Source organism: Pristis pectinata, chromosome 23, assembly GCF_009764475.1.
Source record: "Pristis pectinata isolate sPriPec2 chromosome 23, sPriPec2.1.pri, whole genome shotgun sequence".
Classification (NCBI taxonomy): Eukaryota; Metazoa; Chordata; class Chondrichthyes; order Rhinopristiformes; family Pristidae; genus Pristis; species Pristis pectinata.
In genome coordinates this window covers 5,713,208-5,735,776 of record NC_067427.1, presented here as the reverse complement: position 1 = coordinate 5,735,776, position 22,569 = coordinate 5,713,208, and the positions used below count along the sequence as shown (strand labels likewise).

Genomic DNA, 22,569 nt, shown 5'->3' with positions numbered 1-22,569 from the left:
TAGCAAGTATCTGGGTATGCTGTGGTAGAATTCCATCCTCTTGATTACTGCTATTCAAACTTTGGCTCAAAATCTCCCAAGAAGCATTGACATAATGTAGACCACACTGCCCTAATTTTTAAATCATAGTGTCAGCTCCCCTAATCAAATAGTGACATCATGCAGGAGGCTTTTTTAAACTGTTCTATATTTGCATTGCAGAATGGTGAGTAATGTCACAAAATGGGGGAAGAAAATCTAATATGAAATGATACATTTTGAAGACAGCAGTTATAAGATTTCTGTTGGGAGTTAGTTTTATCTTATTCGAGGCATAAATTTCTTGATGGGGAAGTAATACTTGTGTTCTAATGTGCTGCATCCCAGAGAGCCAGGATGAGTAGGATGACTAGGAGCATTGTGTTTTTGACTCTAGTGTCCACTTGAGTATCTGGGTCAGGTCAACTTAAAGCACAGTTAGAGCTAATGTAAAATTCCTTCTCTTCTGTAAGGAGTAGGCAATATGGAACTGAGATAATAAGAAATCCCTTCACCCAGAGTGGTGAGTTTTCAGAGTTCTCTACTTCAGAGTGTTACGGTGGCTCAGTCAGTTTGTTCATTCGAAGGAGGCCTAAATGTTTTTGGACATTAACAATAGGGTAGGGAAATGGAGTCAACGATTTTGAGTGGTGGAGAAGTCTCAAATGACCAGAAGGCTAACTGCAGGTCCTGAATGTAGCATTCTGATTTTTCTGTTCCTCCTTTCCACCCGAGGAATCATGTAACAGTTTATTTTCCACAACAGACAACATTAGAGGATCCCCAAAGAACTCTGTTCTATGTTGGTTCTCCCATAGCAAATGAGTGGATAATTATCTTTGTTTAAAGGGTTTCAATAAGGTCAATACCTCTAACAAAGTATCACATCTTTAGTATTGTGATGGAAGATCAACCTATGTTGTGTGCTCAGCAAGGCCACAAACTTGTTGCCTTTTTGAATCCAGGTGAATGATATAACTACTCAGCTGACATTAACTATTGTTGCCAGGAGTTGTCTGTTTTGCTGCCCAACACCCTTTTATTGTGATGTCACAGTGAACTCGGAGTTTGGCTTTAGTGGTCCTGCAACAGGGGAAAGTGTAATTAATAACAAGTTGCATTTATGTAGAACAGTTAACGTGTGGGTGGACTTTTTCCCAAGAGTATTCAGATAGCAGTGGAGGGCAAATCAAAGAGTAGACATTACAACACTAAACATGAACAAAGAGGTAGGTTTTGAGGAGGCAGCAAACAAAAGGTAGAGGAACTAAAGGTAAAGGAACCATTGGGAACTAGTGATCACAATATGATTGAGTTCAGTTTCAAATTTGAGAAGGAGAAGCTGATAACTGGTGTATCGATATTTCAGTGGAACAAAGGAAATTACAGTGGTATGAGAGAGGAGTTGGCCCAAATTAATTGGAAGAGTAAGCTAGCTGGAGGGACAGCGGAGCAGAAATGGAAGGAATTTCTACAAGTAATAAGGAAAATGCAGGATAGATATATTCCAAGAAAAAAGGTTTTGAATGGAAACAAGGCACAAATCTGGATAACGAGAGAGGTGGAGGCTAAAATAAGAGCAAAAGGGAGGGCATACAAGGAAGCAAAAATTACTGGGAAAACAGAAGACTGGGAAACTTAAAAACCTGCAGAAAGAAACTAAGAAGGTTATTAGGAAAGAAAAGATGAATTATGAAAGGAAGTTGGCAGATAACATTCGAAAGGATACTAAGAGTTTTTTTAAATATATAAGGAGTAAAAGAGAGACACGGGTTGATATAGGACCAATTGATAACGGTGCGGCAGAGATTATAATGGATGATAAAGATGGCAGAAGAACTAAATGAGTATTTTGCATCGGTCTTCACTGTAGAGGATGTCAGCAATATACCAGTTAGTCAGGGGTCTCACAGAATGGAACTGAGTTCAGTTAAGATTACTAGAGAGAAGGTGCTAGGAAAACTAAATTCACTAAAGACAGATAAGTCAACCTGACTGGATGAGGTGCATCCCCGGGTTCTGAAGGAGGTGGCTTTAGAGATAGCGGAGGCATTGGTGATAATTTTCCAGGAGTCAATAGACTCTGGCATGGTTCCGGAGGACTAGAGGGTCGCAAATGTAGTTCTGCTGTATAAGAAAGGTGGGAGGCAGCATAAAGGAAATTACAGACCTATTAGTCTGACGTCGGTGGTTGGAAAGTTATTGGAATCGATCCTCAAGGTTGAGGTTATGGAATACCTAGAGGTGCAAGGCAAGATGGGTCCAAGCCAGCATGGTTTCGTGAAGGGAAGATCTTGCCTGACCAACCTATTGGAGTTTTTTGAAGAAATCACAGGTAGGGTGGATAAGGGAAAGGCGGTAGATGTTATGTATTTAGACTTTCAAAAGGCCTTCGACGAGGTGCCGCATAAGAGACTGATTAATACAACGAGAGGTCATGGAATTACAGGTAGGATAACAGATTGGGTGGAGTGTTGGCAGGAAGCAAAGGGTGGGAATAAAAGGATCTCGTTCTGCTTGGCTACCGGTTACTAGTGGTGTTCCGCAGGGGTTGGTGTTGGGGCCGCTTCTTTTTACCTTGTACATTAACGATTTGGATGATGGAGTAAATGGTTTTGTGGCTAAGTTTGCGAATGACACAGAGATAGGTGGAGGAGTAGAAAGTATTGAGGAGACAGGAAGGTTGCTGAGAGACCTAGATAGTTTAGGAGAATGGGCAAGGAAAAGGCAGATTGAGAAATGTGCAGTTGTACACTTTGGAAACAGAAATAAACGGGCAGATTATTATCTAGAAGGAGAGAAAATTCAAAGTACGGAAGTACAAAGGGACTTGGGGGTACTCGTGCAGGATACCTTAAAGGTTAACCGCCAGGTCGGATCGGTGGTAAAGAAAGCGAATGCTATGTTGGCATTCATTTTGAGAGGTATAGTGTATAAAAGTAAGGAAGTGTTGATGAGGCTCTACGGGGCACTGGTGAGGCCTCATTTGGAATACTGTGCACAGTTTTGGGCCCCATATCTTAGGAAGGATGTGCTGATGTTGGAGAGGATTCAGAGGAGGTTTACGAGGATGATTCCCAGAATGAAAGGGCTTACATATGATGAGCATTTGTCGGCTCTTGGACTGTACTCACTGGAGTACAGAAGAATGAGAGGGGACCTCAGACATTTAAAATGTTGAAAGGACTGGACAGAGTAGATGTTGCTAGGCTGTTTCCCTTGGTGGGTGAGTCCAGGACCAGGGCACAATCTTAGAATTAGAGGGTACAGGTTTAAAATAGATGAGGAGAAATTTCTTTAGCCAGAGGGTGGTGAATTTGTGGAATTCCTTGCCAGGTACAGCAGTGGAGGCCAGATCATTGGAGGCATTTATGGAAGAGATAGATATCTAATTAGTCAGGGTATCAAGGGATATGGGGATAAGGCCGGAAATTGAGGTTAGAATAGTTTTTTTTTCCCCCCCCCCCCCCCCCCAAACTTCTCATTTTTTTCCCTTTTCTTTGGAGCAGACTCAATGGGCCGAATGGCCTACTTCTGCTCCCTTGTGATCTTGTGAACAACAAGTATTGGTCTCTAGAAAATTGATGCGTGATTTATCAATTTTGACTGTGATTTTCATTCCACAGAAAAGCAATAGAAAAATGTTTCCCTGGATGTCTCAGTTGGTAGTGAACTACTTCAGAATCCACAGAATTGGGGTGAAAACAATTGATCAACCTATGCAGAAAAGATAATCTCAGAATGAAGTTGATGGATGTAACTGTGTTTAGTGATTAAAAACATGGCAGTTGTACCTTGACCAAAGCAGTCTTATTTATAAGGAAAACCCTGCCTGTTTTTATTAGAGAGTGATTTTTTTTTTGTGGGATTTGAGCTGGTCAACAGTGCAAGAAACTATACAGGACCAAGCCAGCCTAGAATAACAGATGCATCGACAATGTGGCTGGATTGCCTTGTGTATGACCTTGTAGCCAGAACCATCTTGCATTGTAAATATTGCTTAATTTTAGAGGTAGTGTTTGAATTGGGATTAATGGTTAGGGATTAGTATTTGGTTATTGGGAGTAGTTGAGCATCAAAAAAATTATCTCCTCAATCCATTGTTGTTACAACAGGGATTGCCATTTTACGGTGTAATTGAAAAGAAAAAAAAACTGCAGTGATTGAAATCTGAAATAAAAACTGAATGTTGGGGATAGTCAGGTAGTAATTCTGATGGTGGGTCTTGGACCTGATATGATAACCATGTGTTTCTCTCTTCAGATGCTGCCTGACCTGCTGAATAACTCTAGCATTTTCTGTTTTTATTTTAATATGTCATTGGACTTGATTGGAATGTGAGTATAATGAGGTTTATTTGTAGCTGCATTGTGGCCCCAACAGGGAATTCCGTGCTCTGTTGTGACAAGGGGATTGTGATTATATAGGCCTATTACAAATATTGTGCTGGGACTCTCCATTGAAAGTTACCGGGATCCTGTTTGGATTCCTAATACTTGTGTAATACTATGCTGACCTTTCCTGTGGCTTTACCTCTATTGCAAACAGCATTTATGTTATTTTGTGCAGTTTCTACTTTGGTGAATTTTAATCAGCTGCTCACACCTGCATCCTTCCATTGAGAATGCTGCACTCTATGTCTGCCTGCTAATCATTTTGGCGCAAGAAGGTCAGTGAAAACTGAGAAGCTCTCTTTTACTTGTCATTGTATATAAAACAGAACTTCCAGTTCAGTGCTACAGAGTGACTGCAGGTAAACCACAACACTGCTGTTTTCATTGTAAGTGTCAAACATAATGAAAAACAACTGTTAAAGCTGTTAATCTTTTGTAAAAACCATTAATCTATGTAGAAGACAAAATCTTAAACAGTCATAGCATTTTACAAGCCTGGAGTACTCTTAATGTTTAAAATTTGATTATGAAATAAAATCAAGCATTTCAGTTGTTGACTCGAAATTAATTTAAGACATGTATAGTATTCATCATGTTTATAGTATTTTATAAACTTTAAGTGTTGCTTTTACAGTTTGTATTGTAAACACAAACAGCAGCTTGGTCCCATAAACAGCATGAACCAATAATTGGACAGGGTATGTAGTATTGTTGTTACTGGACCCATAGCTGCATGACTAGACTCCATTGGAGGCATGAATTCAAATCCCACGTGGCAACTGAGGAATTCAAAATCAAGTAATGTTTGGAATGAGAAACTGTCATCAGTAACAGTGATAATAAAACTACTCTGATCATAAGCACCCATCTGGTTCACTTGTTCTTCTGGCCCATGTGACTCCAGACCAGCTGTGGCACAGTTGTGGCTTAACTGCTTTGTTAAATGGCCTTAGCAAACTACTAAGTACAGAGGGCAATAAGGGACAATAATATCTGTTGTCTTTGCTACTGACAACCGCATCCTATAAATGAACAAATGAAAATAATGTTTTTTGTTAATGAGTATTGGAAGAATGTTTGGGGGTGCGGGGGAGGAACAGCTGGGGGCTCCTTACTTCAACAGTGCTGTAGATTTTATTTAACCACTAGAACTTTGTTTTAACAGTTTATTTGTAGCACAATGCCTTTATGATGCAACATTGCTGGCTACTGTGCTGAATTGTCAAGCCAGACTGTGCTTAAATTCATCAAAGTATTTGAACCCACAGCGGTCTGCTTTAAGAGGTTAAATTGCTGTCAATTTTGCTAAATTGTCTCTGCATACACTAGATGGCTCTTTATGTCATATTTTAGAAAAGGTAACTATGATTTTACTACAAATTCAAAAGGAAATGTACTTCTGGTGGGGAAAAAAAATGTGGTTTCTGCTTTCCTTGTTACCATCCTGAATGCAAGTGATTGAGAGTGTCAGGTGGCCACTATTGTTCAACTTAAAGAACTGAATCAATAGAATAATTTTGTTCCCATGATCACAACTGAACTCATTGTGCTGATGTCATTATGAACTGATTTTAATTGAGCCACTACCTTAAATCAAAATCCATTGCAATTGAATTGTAAGTTTATTGCAAAATGACTCATTGAGCATTTGCTTAGACTTTGAATAGTAGGATGACAATGAAGACATGAACAAAAATATTTTAAAAATTAACTGAGTTTTAAGTATCAGCCTTAGCTCAAACTATTTGTAGTTGAGCTACCATGTTGTTGGTCTAATCCCCATGTTAGAGATTTTAGCACATATTGCACTGAAAACTCAGCTTGCATTTTTTCTGAGAAAATGTTGGTGTTGGAGGTGCTGTCTCTTGGATAAGATATCAAACCAAGATCTTGTCTTCTCACTCGGGTGACTGTGAATGATAACATGGCACTATTCAAGATATGGTGTGTGGGTGATGGTTGTTATGTGCAAAGGTTTACCATGTATCCATGAAATAACATTGTTAAAATTGATAATGTGCCATTTCACCTCTATTATTTGAGAGGTGGTGAATGTGAAATTCATTGTTGTTTTCTTTACCACATTACAATTGTGATTATCCAGAGTACTTAATTGGCAGTAAAATCCTTATTGAAGTTGAAATAGGCACTGCATAATAGTCATTACGTAAATGCAAGTTATGTTTTTGAAATATAACATCATAGTGGTGCGAATTTAGTGCCATGAGGAGCAGTTGAATTGACGAATATTAATTATTACTCTGCTGTAAATTCTATGTGGTATAGCATGTTGAATCTAACTGGGTTTAGACTGATTTGTTAATGTCTGTATGGAAAGAGGAAAATTTAGATCAATCGTTAATGAACCTGGAAGTGAAGTTGTTTCTCCTAGCCCCTTTATCCAGCTCCCAACCAGCCTGACTCCACCCCTGCTTATTGCTTCCTTAAAGCAGCTTATATTTATAAAGCACCTTGCACGTATGAGGTGCTTTGCAGAGCTGTGGATATTGAATGACATGCTTAAAGAAGTTGGTTTTGGGGATGCTGTGGAATGCAGGGATTAATAAAGAAATTTCACAGCATTGAGTTGGAGTATTTGAAGGAATAGTCTCTAGTTGTGTAATAAGGATAGTGGAGAGATCAGAATTGAAGGAACAGAGGGGGAGAAATTTCAGTTGTGGGGGTTGAGACCATGAAGTGTTAAACACCTCAAGACTACAATTGTAATTTGAGCTGGGAGCCAGTGAATGCCAGTAAGACTATGATGGGTGAGTAATATTAATCACAGGCTGCACAGGTCTGGGTGAGATGTAGATTAGAGGGTGGAGGATTGCTAGCAGAGTTTTGAATAATGGTATGAAGATTTGATTAAGGTTTCAGCATCTTTGCTGCACACTTACAGTGTTGATATATTGGTCATTAATGTGCAATGAAGCAGATACATTAGCATCAGTCATGGCATTTTCCAAATGTAACTTAACAGTATCATAACTGCATAGCAATTGCTTTCTGTAAAGCAGAGCTACTTTTATACGTGGAATAGTGTAGGTTTAATTTCTATCATTAGTGAATAGGAAGCAATATAATAATAGAGAAAGTAATGTTTATTTTTTCAGTTTTTCAGCTCCTGAGCATTGCTGCTAAGTCCAGCATCTATTGTCCATTTCCCCATTGCTAGGACAATTCAGAGGGCATTAAGAGTCAATGACATTGGTAGGTCTGGCATCACATAGGCCAGCCCAGGTAGAACTGGCAGATTTCCTTCCCTCCAGGACATTTGTGAACCAGATGGGGTGTTTAAGTGAATCTGGTAGTTTTGTGATGGCTGTTTCTAATGATAAGAGTTTATAATAGATTCCAGATTATTAGCAGAATTTAAATCTGGATTCAAAAGCAAATGCATAGGACCATGCAGAAAAGGAACAATTGTAAATGAGCAAAATTTTACCTGAAATATTGCATTTGGCATTTGTTTGAGTAGAAAAAGAAAAGGGATCATGTTCATAATTGCTGTTTCTTATTAATTTTTCATTTAATTGACTCGTTTTTGTTCAAGAATCTAAAAGTGTATTGATTTTTAGACTTCTGTCACTCAAAAAAAAATGAATCTAAGCTTTTCCATAATTACAGATGGTTATTTCTTTGGACTTAATTACATTGATATGTTGTGGCATAGATAAAGTCTTGGTGCTACCCAGATGAGGAGCCCTTGACTCTCTGTGGTTTCATTAAATTAGAGACTGATCAATGGCTCCTTCAAAAATTAATGTTAAGACCTTTCTCTGCAGTGATTGATATACAGAAACTGATTTTGTACTGTGGCAAAGTATGCACTTTAAGCGTGAAAATATTCCACTAATTCAAAAGGATTGAATTGCTCTGTTGTCAAGGAATTGTTGGAGGTAAGGTACAGCATTGCAGTGAGAAAGATGAGGAGGTGGGGGGGGAAGGTCAAAGCCCAAAGCCCAAACTCCAAGTCATTGTCAACTCGTTCACAAATTGGAATTGGTTTATTATTGTCACATGTACTGAGGTACAGTGGAAAAACCTGTCTTGCATACCATTCATATAGATCAATTCATTACACAGTGCATCGAGGTAGCACACGATAAAACAATAACAGAATGCAGAATAAAGTGTAACAGCTACAAAGAAAGTGGAGTGCAGGTAGACAATAAGGTGTAAGGTCATAATGAGGTAGATTGTGAGATCTTTTGTGAGTTCTAGGTTTTAGTCATGGGTCAATAGTAAAATGTTGCAGTTAAGTCAACATTATATGGGGTTTAATCTCCATGCTAGAAATTTAAGCAGATGTTGCACTGAAAAGTTGGCTTGAATTTTTACTGAGAATATTCTGTACAACTATGCTTTGATTATATCCAATGCATTTTAATCCAAAGAAATAACCTTGTGTAATTATGGAATCCCTTGAGTTTGTTTCATTGAGAGAGGAAAAAATATCATGGTTCTCCACCAGACTAACTCTGTTATACAACTATGCTGTCTGACAGTAAAGGTACATGGGACTGCCCTGGAAAATGTGGACCACCTTTCATATCTCTGGAGCAAAGGCAGACATCGAAGACATTCTCTGTACTTTCATTTGACCTGCACAAACTTTATGCAGCTGAGAAAATAAGTTTTTGAAGATCAAGACTTCAAACTTGGCTCAAAACACGTAGTAGTGATGCTGCTGCCCAGATGATGATTCCATGTGCTCTTGAGACCTGGACTGCCATAACCAAGCATTGCCAAGGCACTGGACAGATACCATTAACACGGTGTCCCCCAAATCCTCCAAAGTCACTGGAAGGATAAGTGAACCAATGTCAGCATTCTGTCGCAGGCCAACAGTTTGATCACTAAATACACTGGGTCAGCTTCCTAGGCAGACATGTTATTCATATGCCACGCACCCCACTCCTGAAACTGACGTTGCCAGCTGTATCCTGTCATGAGGTTACCATGCAGAAAGAAGAAATGAGTCAAGGATATTCTCATAGCCACCTCAAATGTGCAATATCCCCATTGATTAGCAGTGAAGAAGAGTGTAAATGGTGGAAGGAGTATACCACCTTTAAAGTGCCTGCTAGCCTGTCTAATAAGGCAATCCCCCCCCCCCACCTATGGAAGAGTGTGGTTTCCACATCGACTTGCAGTCACCCCGGAACTCTCAGAATTGGAGTGGAAGGAAATCATCCTTGGTTCTGAGGGACTATCTAAGATGAATTGCTGTAATAGTAAATACCTATATTTGATTCTTTCTCGACAAGGCAGAAATGCTCTTGACTCCACTGGTTTTGGAAATTTTCATGCAAACTGATGGACATCATCTTATTGTGGTTCAAGTTTATCTGGACATACAGTGGTCTCGGAGTAACTATTCCTTTCCACTTGTTGTTTCTACACCCAGGTTTATAGAAAGTAAATTGCTTCAAGTCCAGGGACAAGCCTTCAAGTAGTTGTTAAGCTTTGTTCATTTTTATTCTGCAATAACCAAAAGGATTCTAAGTTACACAACAGTTGCAGTGAACGCAGTCAACTCTCTAGTCGTATTCATATTCATATTAATTGCAAAAAGGGCATGTATTAAGGAAACAGGAGCTGAAGTACACATCTTGACTCCTAATCATACAATTATTTCCAAGCACCCAGTGGTGCTGGAAAAAAATGCTGAATATGTCAGATGCTCATCCTTGCTAACAAGCAGGTGCAATCTGGTGCAATCAAGAGTTGGTACCAGATTGATTTCCCTCTTCATCAGTCTGATATTGTTTACTCTCTCCTTGTATGTAACTATCTTTCTCATGTTGTCATTCATTTAACTTTGTGTTGTACTCTCTTCCTTTTATTGTGTGTTAATTTTCACTGCTTGTTTTTACTTAAATTGTTCCTTCTAACTGAGATGGGATAGATTGGATAAATTGCTTAATAAAAACTGAAAATGTTGGAAATCCTCAGGGAGCAGGCAGCATTTGTGGAAGGAGGAACAGAGTTGATGCTTCAGGTCGAAGACCCTTTCTCAGAACCTGGTTCTAGTTTTTATTTCAGATTTCAAGCATCCACAGTTTGTATTGGACTATTGTTTTAAATTGATTACCATGTTTCAGTCTTAATGACCAAATCAGTGGATTTTTTTTTCCTGTTGTATATGTGAAAAAAGATTAAATGCATACATCCATACTTCTCTCTGGATATAATTGTCTTTGAAATTTTTGAATAAAAGTTGCTGCTAATTGGCCTTTAAAATTGCATTCAACATTATTCTAACCACCTTTCTTCACACATGTGCACACTCTCACAAACTCTCTCCTCTCTTTAAATACCTGTAGAATTCTGAACTCTTAACTTTTTTGATACTGTGCATTGTAAGCTTAGACTAGTTTCCTTGTACGTGGATGAGTAAAGTGATCGATTTAAATGTTTTACTGAAGCTCAGGTGAGGGAAAATTATGAATTTGGATACTTTTCATTCAAGCTGAATTCTATTCAAGTGTTTGATGAGGGGGCAGCTGCAAAAGGATATTGTCAAAGGATACACTAGTTGGAAAATTAGTAACCATGTGACATTTTAGACCAAATAGAACTAATAGCACATTTAAACTGGTTCATTTTAAGATGTATTGCTCCAACAATCACTGTCCATTGATGAGAAGAAATGTGCTTTGTACCATTAAGGAAAAGACTGGGTAAATTTCTTTCATAAGGATCTTGAGCAAGCAACTGAGTAACCATCTTAAGAAGCCTAGCTGTCTCTCTACTACCTTGTAATTCATTGCCCTTGGCTCTCAGGTTGCCTTTTGTCCTTGAAGGACAATGGTAAATTGATATCACTTAATTTGGCAATCTATTCCATAGGTCAGTGAATCTTCATGAAAATAAATACTTCCTGGCATTCTACCTAACTTGTGGCCCCAGTTTTAACTCAGAGAGATTCTCTTTCTCTTATTTTAGAAACTTCATTTATATACCTGAAAGTCTACACTTCCTGGGAAGCATTTTGACCTATAGTGACTATGCTCTAGAAGCAAGGTTAGCCGAACTTGGTCGTTGAGCTGCAGAGTGCAGACAGCACTTGCTTTTGTATACATTGAAGGTGACGTGCAAGCCATTGACTCTCAGATGCTTAAGTGAAAGAGGATGGATTAAACATTCAACAACTGTGAGACAAAGGTCCTTCTACCAATCTGCCCTTGCTGTACCACGTTGCCCTCTGACGATAAAGGTTCACAAGACCATGTGAAACATCAATTCCTTACCAGATCTCTGGAGACACTGATGCAAATTCACTGGAAGGACAAGCAAACTGATGGCAGTGTCCTCTCCCAGTACTGAGGGTCAAAATGCACTCATTCAGTCATGTTGGGCAGGCCATCTTGTTTGAACGCCTGACACCAGATTTCCAACAAACTCAGTCTGTGGTCCAAGCTCATTCTGCCTTGAAGAAATGCAAACTCCCCACTGACTCCTGGCCCATTATTGCTCAAAGTAGAGAAGGAGCATTCAGAATAGTATTGAGACCATGCATCTGGCACACAGAGGCCCTGCATAGACAGCAGGTCACCTAATGAACTTGTTACGAACCAACAACAAAAGAAACACACTGAGTTATGCTTCAGGGTTAAAAACTACTTTATTAATAACTACTTATAATAAGAAAAATAAAAGTAAAAATGTTAAATCTTAAACATTAACCCCAAAAACTAAACTCTGTGTGTGGCAAATTCCCAAACTCCAAGTCCAGGAATGGTTCTTAAAGTTCAGTTCAGCAAGCCATAAGGTGAAACGTGAGCAAAGGCTTCTTCAACAACCACCGTTGACTGAAGAGGAAATGTAGAGAGAAAATAGAGAGTAATTACAAAATCCAAATGTTCCACTTTGGAACCCAAACGACACCTCACTGTTTACTCAGCAGTGACCACTCCACCACATCTGCCTCACCCTGAAAGGCTCTCGAATTGTGGCCATCCACACAAATACCTGTTTCCTTCTACAGGTCAACAACAAAGTGAACTCCACTGCTTTGTTCCAAAGTATCTGCCACCCCGAAAGGCATCCGAGATGTGGCCGTCCACACAAATACCTGTTTCCCTCTACAGGTTAACGACAAAGTGGACTCCACCGGATTACTCCAATAATCCATACGTGGATTTTAGTGACAGACACAGTTACTTTTTTTCATCCATCGATAGAGACTAGCAGGCTGATGTCTCCCTCTCTCTCTTCTCTCCTCCCACTGACTGCGACTGACTGCTTCAAAAACGTCATTATGTCCTTTATCTTCTGTTGTTGTAACCACACCACACACACATGCATACTGCTCTATCTTAAAGGGACATTCACCAATAGTAACCTAGTCCGTAACAAACTACCCACCTGCCTAATTCATCAGCTGCCACGTGCCCCATCTGTGGATGAGTCTGTGATTCCCACATTGGCCTCAGAAGCCACTCCAGAACTCTCAAAATTGTAATGGAGTAAATAATCCTTGATCCCAAGGGACAACCCGATGATGATAATAAGAAGAAGAGGAGGGCTTTCTGAATAGTAATTTCCTTATTTCTTGACCCCACACTGCTTTATAAAAGCCCTAAAACATGTTTTTTTTATTTGCTCCCCTCTGGTGGAGTTATCTCCAAGATTATATCCCCTGCCACAGCACTATAAATGTGCCTAAAATAAGGGCTTGAGCAAGCTCAGTGCAATATTTCCAGTTATTGAACTGTACCAATGTTAGATCCAACTTGATTGTATTTTGTTCTCGTGTTTTCGATTATTGTCTCCTGGTTTTTAACCTGGAAATTACTCAGCTCACTTGTACCATTTTCAAATTGATGGTCATCTATTAAACACAGAAGAACGTGAAAAAGTTCATTTTATCACCCAATACTATGTTCAGAAAGAATAGAAAAGATTTCTATTTCCGTGGCACTTGTCAATTCTCTCTCAGGGCATTCCTGCACACTTTAAAGCCAAAATGTCACTGTTCCAATGAAAGAAATGCAGTGGACAGTTTGTGCGCAGTAAGTTCTCACAAGCAGCAATATGATAATGACAAAAAATCAAATTTAAAGATGCTGATTCTAGGATTATATTAGACAGGGCACAGGTGATTACTCCACTGCTTTTTTTTCAAGATGTTTCCTTGGGCTCTTTAGCATTTACTTGAAGGCAATGGCATCTCATCTGGAAGATGGCAAGTGTTCATTGCACTGGAGTGTTAGTCCATTTCTTAATATTCTGAGCTGTAGAATGGAACCTGACTATTCTAACTTGAAGGAAAGATTGCTTGCAATTGATCTACATACAATGTATCCAATCCTCAATTCACATTGTATAAGGAGCAAATTATTGCATCTTGGTATTAGATATTTCATCCGTTTAATATTTTTGAAGGATTGTATCTTGTATTGTGCATTAGGGCAGCAAAATAAGCATGTATTAAAATGTAGTTGTTCAATATGATCTATTAAGTATTTAAAACAATTGAGTGATCAAAGAATTTTTGCGGTGAATTTCTACAAACTTTCCGTCTTTCTTAGTCACTGCCCTTCCCTCTGTCTGCCTGTCACCATCTCTCTCTTTCTCACCCTGCCTGCCCAGCCATTCTCTCTTGCTCTCTGCCCTTATCATGGCCCAAGATTGCGAAACCTTGATGCAAGGTAAAGAAATTATTGCTCATTTACTGCCACATTTTCCAACTACTGAGGCATCGACTTGCTTGGATTACTGTTCCATTTTAGCAATCATTTTATTAATGTTTGAGTTTTGAGCTAATGAGCCAATGGAGCATGATGATTCTGGCTGGTTCATTTTGTGTTCAACAAGGTGATCTTCTTGCAGTTAGAACTTAATGATAATAGATATAAATATCTCTCTAATCTCCCTAAATTTTGGAATGTTGAGCTAAGTTGTGTTGTCTCAGCTGAAATCTGTTAACTTAGTGTGGGCTAATGGTCAAACTTGAAATTGTGGTGCTTTGGTTGTCCCAGTTATTTGTTTGTTGATCTGTGGCGGTTGAGGATCTTCTAAGATAATGAAGCAGCAGATCAAGTTTTTCAAAACTTATTCTGTGTGCTAAGATGGCCTCAGTTTTTTGCCCTGGTGGATTCTGATCCAAGATCAATAGCGGTTTTAAACTTATTTTTATACTCTTAATGCTTCACCAAAAAATGTCTTTGTAAAGCCTGAGAGGAACTTGTAGAAGTTCTTTTCAAAAGTAACTACCTCTCTTCACACAGAGTGCTTATTTTAGTCCTGTTTTGACAATGTATATTTATTTTAAAAAATGCTGGGCAACTTGCTCAAATTAATATGATTTTGAAGTCATTTGTCTCTTAGTGACTGCAATATTGTGACATCACAGAGCAGTCATGTAGTGTTGGCACTTGCAAGAAAAAGAATGATTTACTAAACTGCATTTTGACCTTTAGATGCTTTTTAATGCATGTTTTTCTTCTATCACACACAAAATTACAAATTATTTTCCCTAGCATTGTAGAGGAGTTGTTAAAATATTCATGAATTATTAAAGTTTAAAAAAAATCTTTCCATATTTTCCAAAATAGTGCAATAATTGTATTGACCTCTGTATTGTTCACAGGTTCTACTCATTCCTCAATCTTATCAATCTGTCTGCTCAAAACCAAAACACTGTTACATCAGCTTGCATTGGCTTTTATATACAGAATTACAAGGAATAAAAGTGTGGAAACAGTCTGTTTGGTCTCTGTTAATGTTTATGCTGAACATGAGTCTCCATTCCATCCACCTAATTTTAGCCTTCCAACATCTCTTTCTATTCCTGTTTATTTTTTCATTTCTCCATGAGTGATCTTGTTTAGCATCAGCTGTAGAATTCTTGGCTCTGAGTTGCAAGGTTTTGAGTTTGAGTTCCTTTTAGAATTTCTCATCGAGGATTTTCAAGTGATGCAGAAGCTGCACATCAAAACTGAGACCTGCCAGCTCTACAGGCAACAAAAGACCCCATGATATCATTTCGGAAAAGATCAGGGAACTTGATCCTTGTGTTCTGGCCAATCCCTCATTGAGATCCCTAAAACAGATTATCTGATCATCGTCTCTTTTTGCATGCTGCAGCTCTCACAAGCAGGTTGCCTTGTTTCCTCTGTTACAGCAATGACTATTCTTCAAGAAGTATTTCACATACACGGAATCCTTAGATGTCATAGAGACATAATGTCATACAGCACTTTGGCCCATCTTGTCCATGCCGACCAAGAAGTCTGTGCAAGCTAGTCCTATTTTCCTGCATTTGGCCCTATAGAGGTGGGTACAATTACAATGTTTAGAAAAAAACACATGGACAGGTACATGGATAGGAAAGGCTTATGCCTCTAAACCTTGCCTATCCATGTACCTATCGAAATATTTTTTTAAACATTATAATTGTACCTGCCTCTACAGCTTCCTCTAGTAGTTACATAGAACATTACAGCACAGTACAGGCCCTTGGGCCCACAACGTTGTGCTGACATTTTATCCTGCTCTAAGATCTCTCTCACCCTTCCCTCCCACATAGCCCCCTATTATTCTATCATTCATGTGTCTATTTAAGAGTCTCTTAAATGTCCCTAATGTATCTGCCCCATACCCTCCATACCACCATAGTTCATTCCACATACCCACCATTGTCTGTGTGGGGAAAATGTTTCTGCTCGAGTCCTGTTTTAAATCTTACCCCCTCACCTTAAATCTATGTCCTCTGATTTTTAGACTCCCCTACCCTAGGAAAAAGACCGTGACCATCCATCGTATCTACGCCCCTCATGATGTTATATACCTCTGTAAGGTCACCCCTCAGCCTCCAACCCTCATTAAAATGGAAAGTGAAGTAGTTCAATCTGAAACTAGGATCCTTGATCTAAACAAAAGATCCCACATAGGTATGCTGAGTGAGTTGGCTTGGGTAGATTCGGGAGCTTCATTGATAGGCATGGCAGTAAATAGCCAGTGACTAACATTTAAGAAACAAATACAGGGACTGCAACAGTTGCACATTCTTTTTTGTTTGATGCAAAAATGAAAGGTAAAGCAATCCAACCATACTTACAAAATTAAGAATAGTATTAGATCCAAAGAGTAGTCATACTAAGTTGTAGAAAAAATAGCAAGCTTGAGGATTGGGACATAGAAGTTCCTACAAGTATGAAAAGGTTTGCTGAAAACATGTAGGTCCCTTACAAACAGAATGTATAATGTGGAACAATAAAAATGGCAAAGGAATCTGGATCTAATAATCAGTATTCAGGGGTACTAAGAAGCAGCCATGGAAATAATGGATGCATTGGTTGTCATCTTCTAAAATTCCATAGATTATGGAATGGGATTAAACAACAGCATCAATTTATGAAAGGAACTAGTATTAGAGAAGTCTACTGGAATTTGTTTTTTGAGAATGTAACTAGTAGAACGGGTAAGGGAAATACCAGTGGATATGGTACATTTGGATTTTCAGAAGGCCTATGATATAGTCCCGTGTAAGAGTTTAGTATGAAAAATTAAAGTACATGGAACTGACAAAGATTGAGAATTGGTTGACTGACCTGGAACAGTAGGAATAGATGGTTGTTTTTCTGGGTGGCAGGCGGTGACTCATCAGGTACTACAGGGATTTGTGGTTGGGTCCCAGTGGTTTGGATCAAGGAACTGAATGTAATATTTCTAAATCTGACAATGACACAAAACTGGGCAGGACTGAGTTGCAAGAAGGATATAAGGAGTTTTCAAAGTGTTTTAGACAAGTTAAGTAAGTGGGCTAATGCATGGCAAATGTAGTATGACGGCATTAAATGTAATGTTAGTTCATTTTGGTGGCAAATCAAAGGCAGAATATTACTTAAGTGGTGATAGATTGGGAGATGTTGAGGTGCAAAGAGATCTGTGTGTCCTTGGATACCAGTTATTAAAAGCAGATACGTAGATGCAGATGTTTTGAGTACAGAAGCAAGAATATCTTCCCACAATTATACAAGATCATGGTGAGATCATACCCAGAATATTGTGTGAATTTTGGACTAAGTAAGAAAAGATATCTTTGCTATAGAAGGAATGCAATGAAGGCTCAACAGATTTGAGTCCTGGGAGGTCAGAACTATTGTATGAAGAGCGATTAGGTTCACTGGGCCTGTATTCACTAGCGTTTAGAAGAATGAGATCTCTTTGAAAAGTACAACATTCTTATGCGGCTTGACCCGCTGAATGCAGGAAAGATATTTCCGTTGGCTGAGAGAGTCAAAAATCTGGGATCTTGGTCTAAGACGTTTAGGACTGAGATGCGAACTTGTGGAATTCTCTACCAGAGAAGACTATAAAGGCCAAGTGGCTGAATGTATTTAAGAAAGAGATGGATAAATAATTTTTTCAACACAAAATGAATTGAGTGGTATGGGGAAAGAGTGGGAACATAGTATTGAGGCAGGGGATCAGGCATGATCATATTAAATGGTCTATTCTTAATTTTCTAAAAGGAACCTGACACATTTTAAAAGATTGACACATTACTTGCAATAAAAAGATCTTCTGATTATTTATCTCATTATGCTTGTGGGGCTTTGTGAAAAAAAAAATTGGCTATTTCTTAAATTACAGCAAGAAAGATTTCATTGGCATTGGGGCATCCTGTCACCATATGCTCTTTAATGTTGTTTCATGGATTTTATTTTTAAATAGCCTCTTTTATGTGGGAGAGTAGATTAATTCTATTTTGTTTTCTGAAATTGGTTTGCAATTTAACAAATGAATATAATCCTGTTTATGGACACTCAGCATGCTATGCCAAGCTGAGCATTATGATATTAGTTGTGTCTACTTGGGTACGTGGTCTACCCAGCAAACAGTACTTTTTGGGTTTTACACATGATGTAATATTAAAAGCTGCAGTGGTGTGCAACATCATTATGTGGAAGTAATGGCTTTTTTATTAACATGCATGACATCTTTGGATTCTGTTTTTGTTACGTTTGTGCTATTTTGATAACAGGCTGGTGATAGTTGATAGTGCTGTTTTAATGGCAATTTTATTTTCAAGTTGTATTCTGAAATTAATTTCAAAGTTTTTTAATTTAAAATTTCTGATTCACTGTTTAATTTAATTGTGTTCTGCTTGATAATGGGTACCCATTTGTACAAAAGATATTGAAACTTTTCTCAAGAATGGCCCTAATGCTTTAGTGTAGTGGTTAGCATAACACTATCACAGTGCCAGCGACCCAAGTTCAATTCCGGCCACTGTCTGTAAGGGGTTTGTACGTTCTCCCTGTGTCTGCGTGGGTTTCCTCCGGGTGCTCCAGTTTCCTCCCACATTCCAGAAGATGTACAGGTTAGGAAGTTGTGGCCATGCTCTGTTGGCGCCGGAAGCGTGGCGACACTTGCGGGCTGCCCCCAGAACACTCTACACAAAAGGTGCATTTCACTGTATGTTCCGATGTACATGTGACTAATAAAGATATTTTAAATCTTATCTTGACGTGGTGGCAGACTGTTTGACAGTGAAGGATGCCATCACAGTTGAATCAGATCCTTTCATGGTGCTCATATGGTAGATCTGGCACAGGTCTCTGGACAGTGTTCAGTTATGGAATTAGTATTATGTTTTTTAATCTCCTCGCCAGTCTAAGTGCAGTCTTCCCACGACATCCCTAGGTGAAAGTGGCAACAACCAGGAACTAAACTTGGGATCCCATTGTTCTTTCTGATTTAGCTCCTTAATGGAAAAGCCAACTGAGCCATCAGGGAAAGCTTTATAAAAGTAGATGTGGAATAAGATATAGTTTCATTATTTAATATACTGCAAATTGGAGGTGGCTCAAATAGAATTGAACAGTTGAGAAATGATGGGCTTTTATGTTTAAATAATAGTACTTGCACCTATTTAACCTATGGTGCAGAGTAACTATACGTCCAGGGAAATTAAATGTAATTGAAAATATTGTATAACTCGGTTTAAAACAGTGTATTCACTATCCAATAGCTGTACTGGTGTGGCTCACAAATGGGCAATGTCTCCCAAACAATCAAGTTCCTGGTTACTTGTTACCATTCACATGGATGGAATGCTTGGAACTACTTTTCAATCATTTGATGGATGCAGGTTTAAATACTTAACCTTGAATTGTAAGGCAAAAATTATAGTTCAATCTCCTAATTTAACCTTTATTGTTAGTTTTCAGTATTGAATCTGGAAGGAGCCATGACAGCAGGAGGGGGAACTGATGATGATATTCCATTGGGAGAGAGGAAGACTGTAACTGATTTTTGCTACCTACTTGATAAATCTAAACAGCTCTTCAATGGCTTAAGGTCAGTGCTTAAATCGGGAGGTTTCTCTTTAAATTTCCAAATGGCTCTTTTCCTTTGTGGCCATTAATGTTTATAGTTTATGTAAAAGTTTGCTTTCTCTTCAGAAGTTTTCCAGGGGTAAATTGCACTGCATTGTATACTCTGTTCATCTTGCAGTATCAACATTACCCTAATTAATTCTGTAACAATACTGCTTCAAAAATGTTCAAATAAATTTCCACCCATTATCACACTTTATTGCATACATGTGTTAGCTGGTGATTTGTTCATCCTTATGAAATAATTTATATAAGAAATCTATATATGGAATTATGAGAATAAAGGGAACTGCTGATCTGAAGTCTGGCATATTAATATCAAAACTATGTTTAGACTCTCAATTTAAAAAAGAAGTAAATATCTAGTGTAGCAATAATACAGACTTGATGGAGTGCACATGCACATCTCTTACTGGACATTAGAAAATTCTGCTGAAAACTGGTTTGCAGCACAAGGCCTAATGAAGTAGCTGCAGTTAGAGGTTGTGATGAATTAATTACATTCACTATTTGATGCCTAAATATGCAGAAAAAGCTGATATAGGCTGACAAGGAATATGTTAAAATAGATCACATTTTGGGAAAAAAATGAGACAGAAGATGCAAAGCCTGAAAGCCTGTTGCCTTAATTCACGATCATTACTTGTCTTTCTGATGCTCAAAAGGGTGCATCCTGTAGATTGCAGTTATTTTAGATTCTCATCATCTTCCGTTGGCATGTCTATTTCTTCAACCCTCTATGATCTTAATCTTGGTTCTCCTGAGGCTTTGTCCTTTTTATAGTTTGTTTGAGAACTGTGCATTTTTGTACCTCAATCCCAGGTGCTCAAACTCATTCCCTTCCTCCCTGTTCCCCCTTCTCCTCTTGAACATGTTTTAAACCCTGTCGGTATAACTAGGGTTTTAGTGAATCCTTCTTAATCTTTCTTCCAGGGACAACATAAATATAGTTTATTATAGTTGATACTTTTAGCCAACCAGCTGTGAAATCTGTATGTTACATATAAATGATAGAAAACTGAAATAAAGTGAGGTGAAGGAGTGTAATTGTAATTCATCTTGAAAACCAAATTTCAGATCAGCTAGAGTGCTGGCACAAAGATAATCGCAGTCAATGAGAGCACAGAAAAATGAAGAAAAATTCCCTTGGGTCATCTCCTTGATGTAAATTATTGCTGACTGCTGTACCCTTTAACCCCCCACTGTCTAGCCTTGTTATAACATACAATGTGTAACTCTTTTGACAAATAAAACCTGAACTGTAATGTGTTGACTACTCAAAATGATATTGTGGAGTTTCAACTAAAATAAGCTACTGAGAACTTTCAATAAATATTTATTGGAGTTGGCTTTACCTTGCATATTTCAGCTGTGTGTTGAAGTAAAACCTGTATTCCACAAGTAAATCTGTTCTTCCTAAAGTTCATCCACATCAAAGAATCATCAACTGAAGCTGTCAGTCAGGATCTCAGTAGATCAAATTTAGTATTAATGAACTAAAAAAGTAAAGTTGGAGCTGTTTCTGTTTGATGAGAAATGTGATGGATTTGTAGGGAATGGGATGGTGGGAGAGATAGTTGGGGGGCAAGGGGGAGCACACCAAATGTGGGAGAGAAAGACATTTTGTCCTGATAGCTTCTAACATGTTCAAGGTTCAGATCTAATTCTTTTTTGGTTGTCCCTCGGAACTGAGGATGATTTGTTTCCACTCTGGATTGGATGACTGTTGAGAGCAATGTGGGAACTGCAGATTCTTCCGCAAATGGGACAGGAGGTTGGGCAGGTGGGTAGATTGTGAGGCGGTGTTCTTCACCCACCACTTACGCAGGGCTTCTGGGTGTTCCTCGTGCATAAATGCAAGGTCTCAATACTATCCTAAATACTCCTCTAATTTGAACAGTTGTGGGGCTGAGAGTCCCAAGAATCAGTGAGGGTCATTGCAATTTTTTTCCCCAAGGGGGCTTTAAGCAGCTCTTTTGAATCTTTTCCACATCCGCCTGGTAATCTCTTTGGATTGAGTGTTTTGGGCATCTGGTATTGGATGTTTGGTATCAAGCCTGTGAGCAATGTGGCCTGTCCAGTGAAGGTGACAGAGTGTAATTAAGGCCTCAATATAAGGAATGTTGGTCTGGTAGAGGTCACTGAAGTTAGATTGTTGATCCTTCTGGTGAATTTGGGCTGTTTTGCTGAGACAGCATTGGTACCATGTTTCAACTACTTTGAAGTCCCTGCTCTGGGAAGTCCAAGTCTCAGAAGTACATTGGAGGGCAGTGTAGACTAATATGTTTCAGGCAGGTCTGTGGTCTTGATCTTCAAAGATGCTTTGCCTCAGTTGTTCAAAAGCTGTGCTGGCATGTTGAAGGCAATAGCAAATTTCATCATCAATGTTTGCACTTGCTGAGGGATGGCTCCTGAGATATAGGAAGTTGTCCAGGTATACCAAGGCCTTGCCACGATCTTCATTATCAGAAGGCAGTGCTGTGTGGTGGGGCAAGCTGGCCCATCTTGTGGATGTTGAGGGCAAGGTTCATATTTCATTGAATGAGTCAACGATGGCTTGGAGTTTAGTGTCCGGGCATGAACAAACACAAGCATCGCCTGCCTACTGCACCTCAACTACTGATTTTGGAGTGTAGTTGAGGTGCAGTATGGTTATAGATTAGCTCTGCTCCCACGGGAAGTTTGTTGAAGTTGAGGTGCAACATAGTGGCAAGAAAATGTCAGACCATGTATGCAGCTTTGTTTGGTTGCCCACTGACGTCCACTCTCCTGTTAAAGTTTTTGAAGAGCTAACCAAG

General features: G+C 38.8%; 1 protein-coding gene across 1 annotated transcript in view; it reads left to right on the top strand.

Moving 5' to 3' along the window:
* Positions 1 to 22,569, top strand: part of scai (suppressor of cancer cell invasion) — a 95,264-nt gene that overhangs the window by 25,409 nt on the left and 47,286 nt on the right. The window contains 1 exon segment of the mRNA XM_052036997.1: positions 19,597 to 19,733. Coding sequence (XP_051892957.1) covers positions 19,624 to 19,733 — 110 coding nt within the window. The 5' untranslated portion in view covers positions 19,597 to 19,623.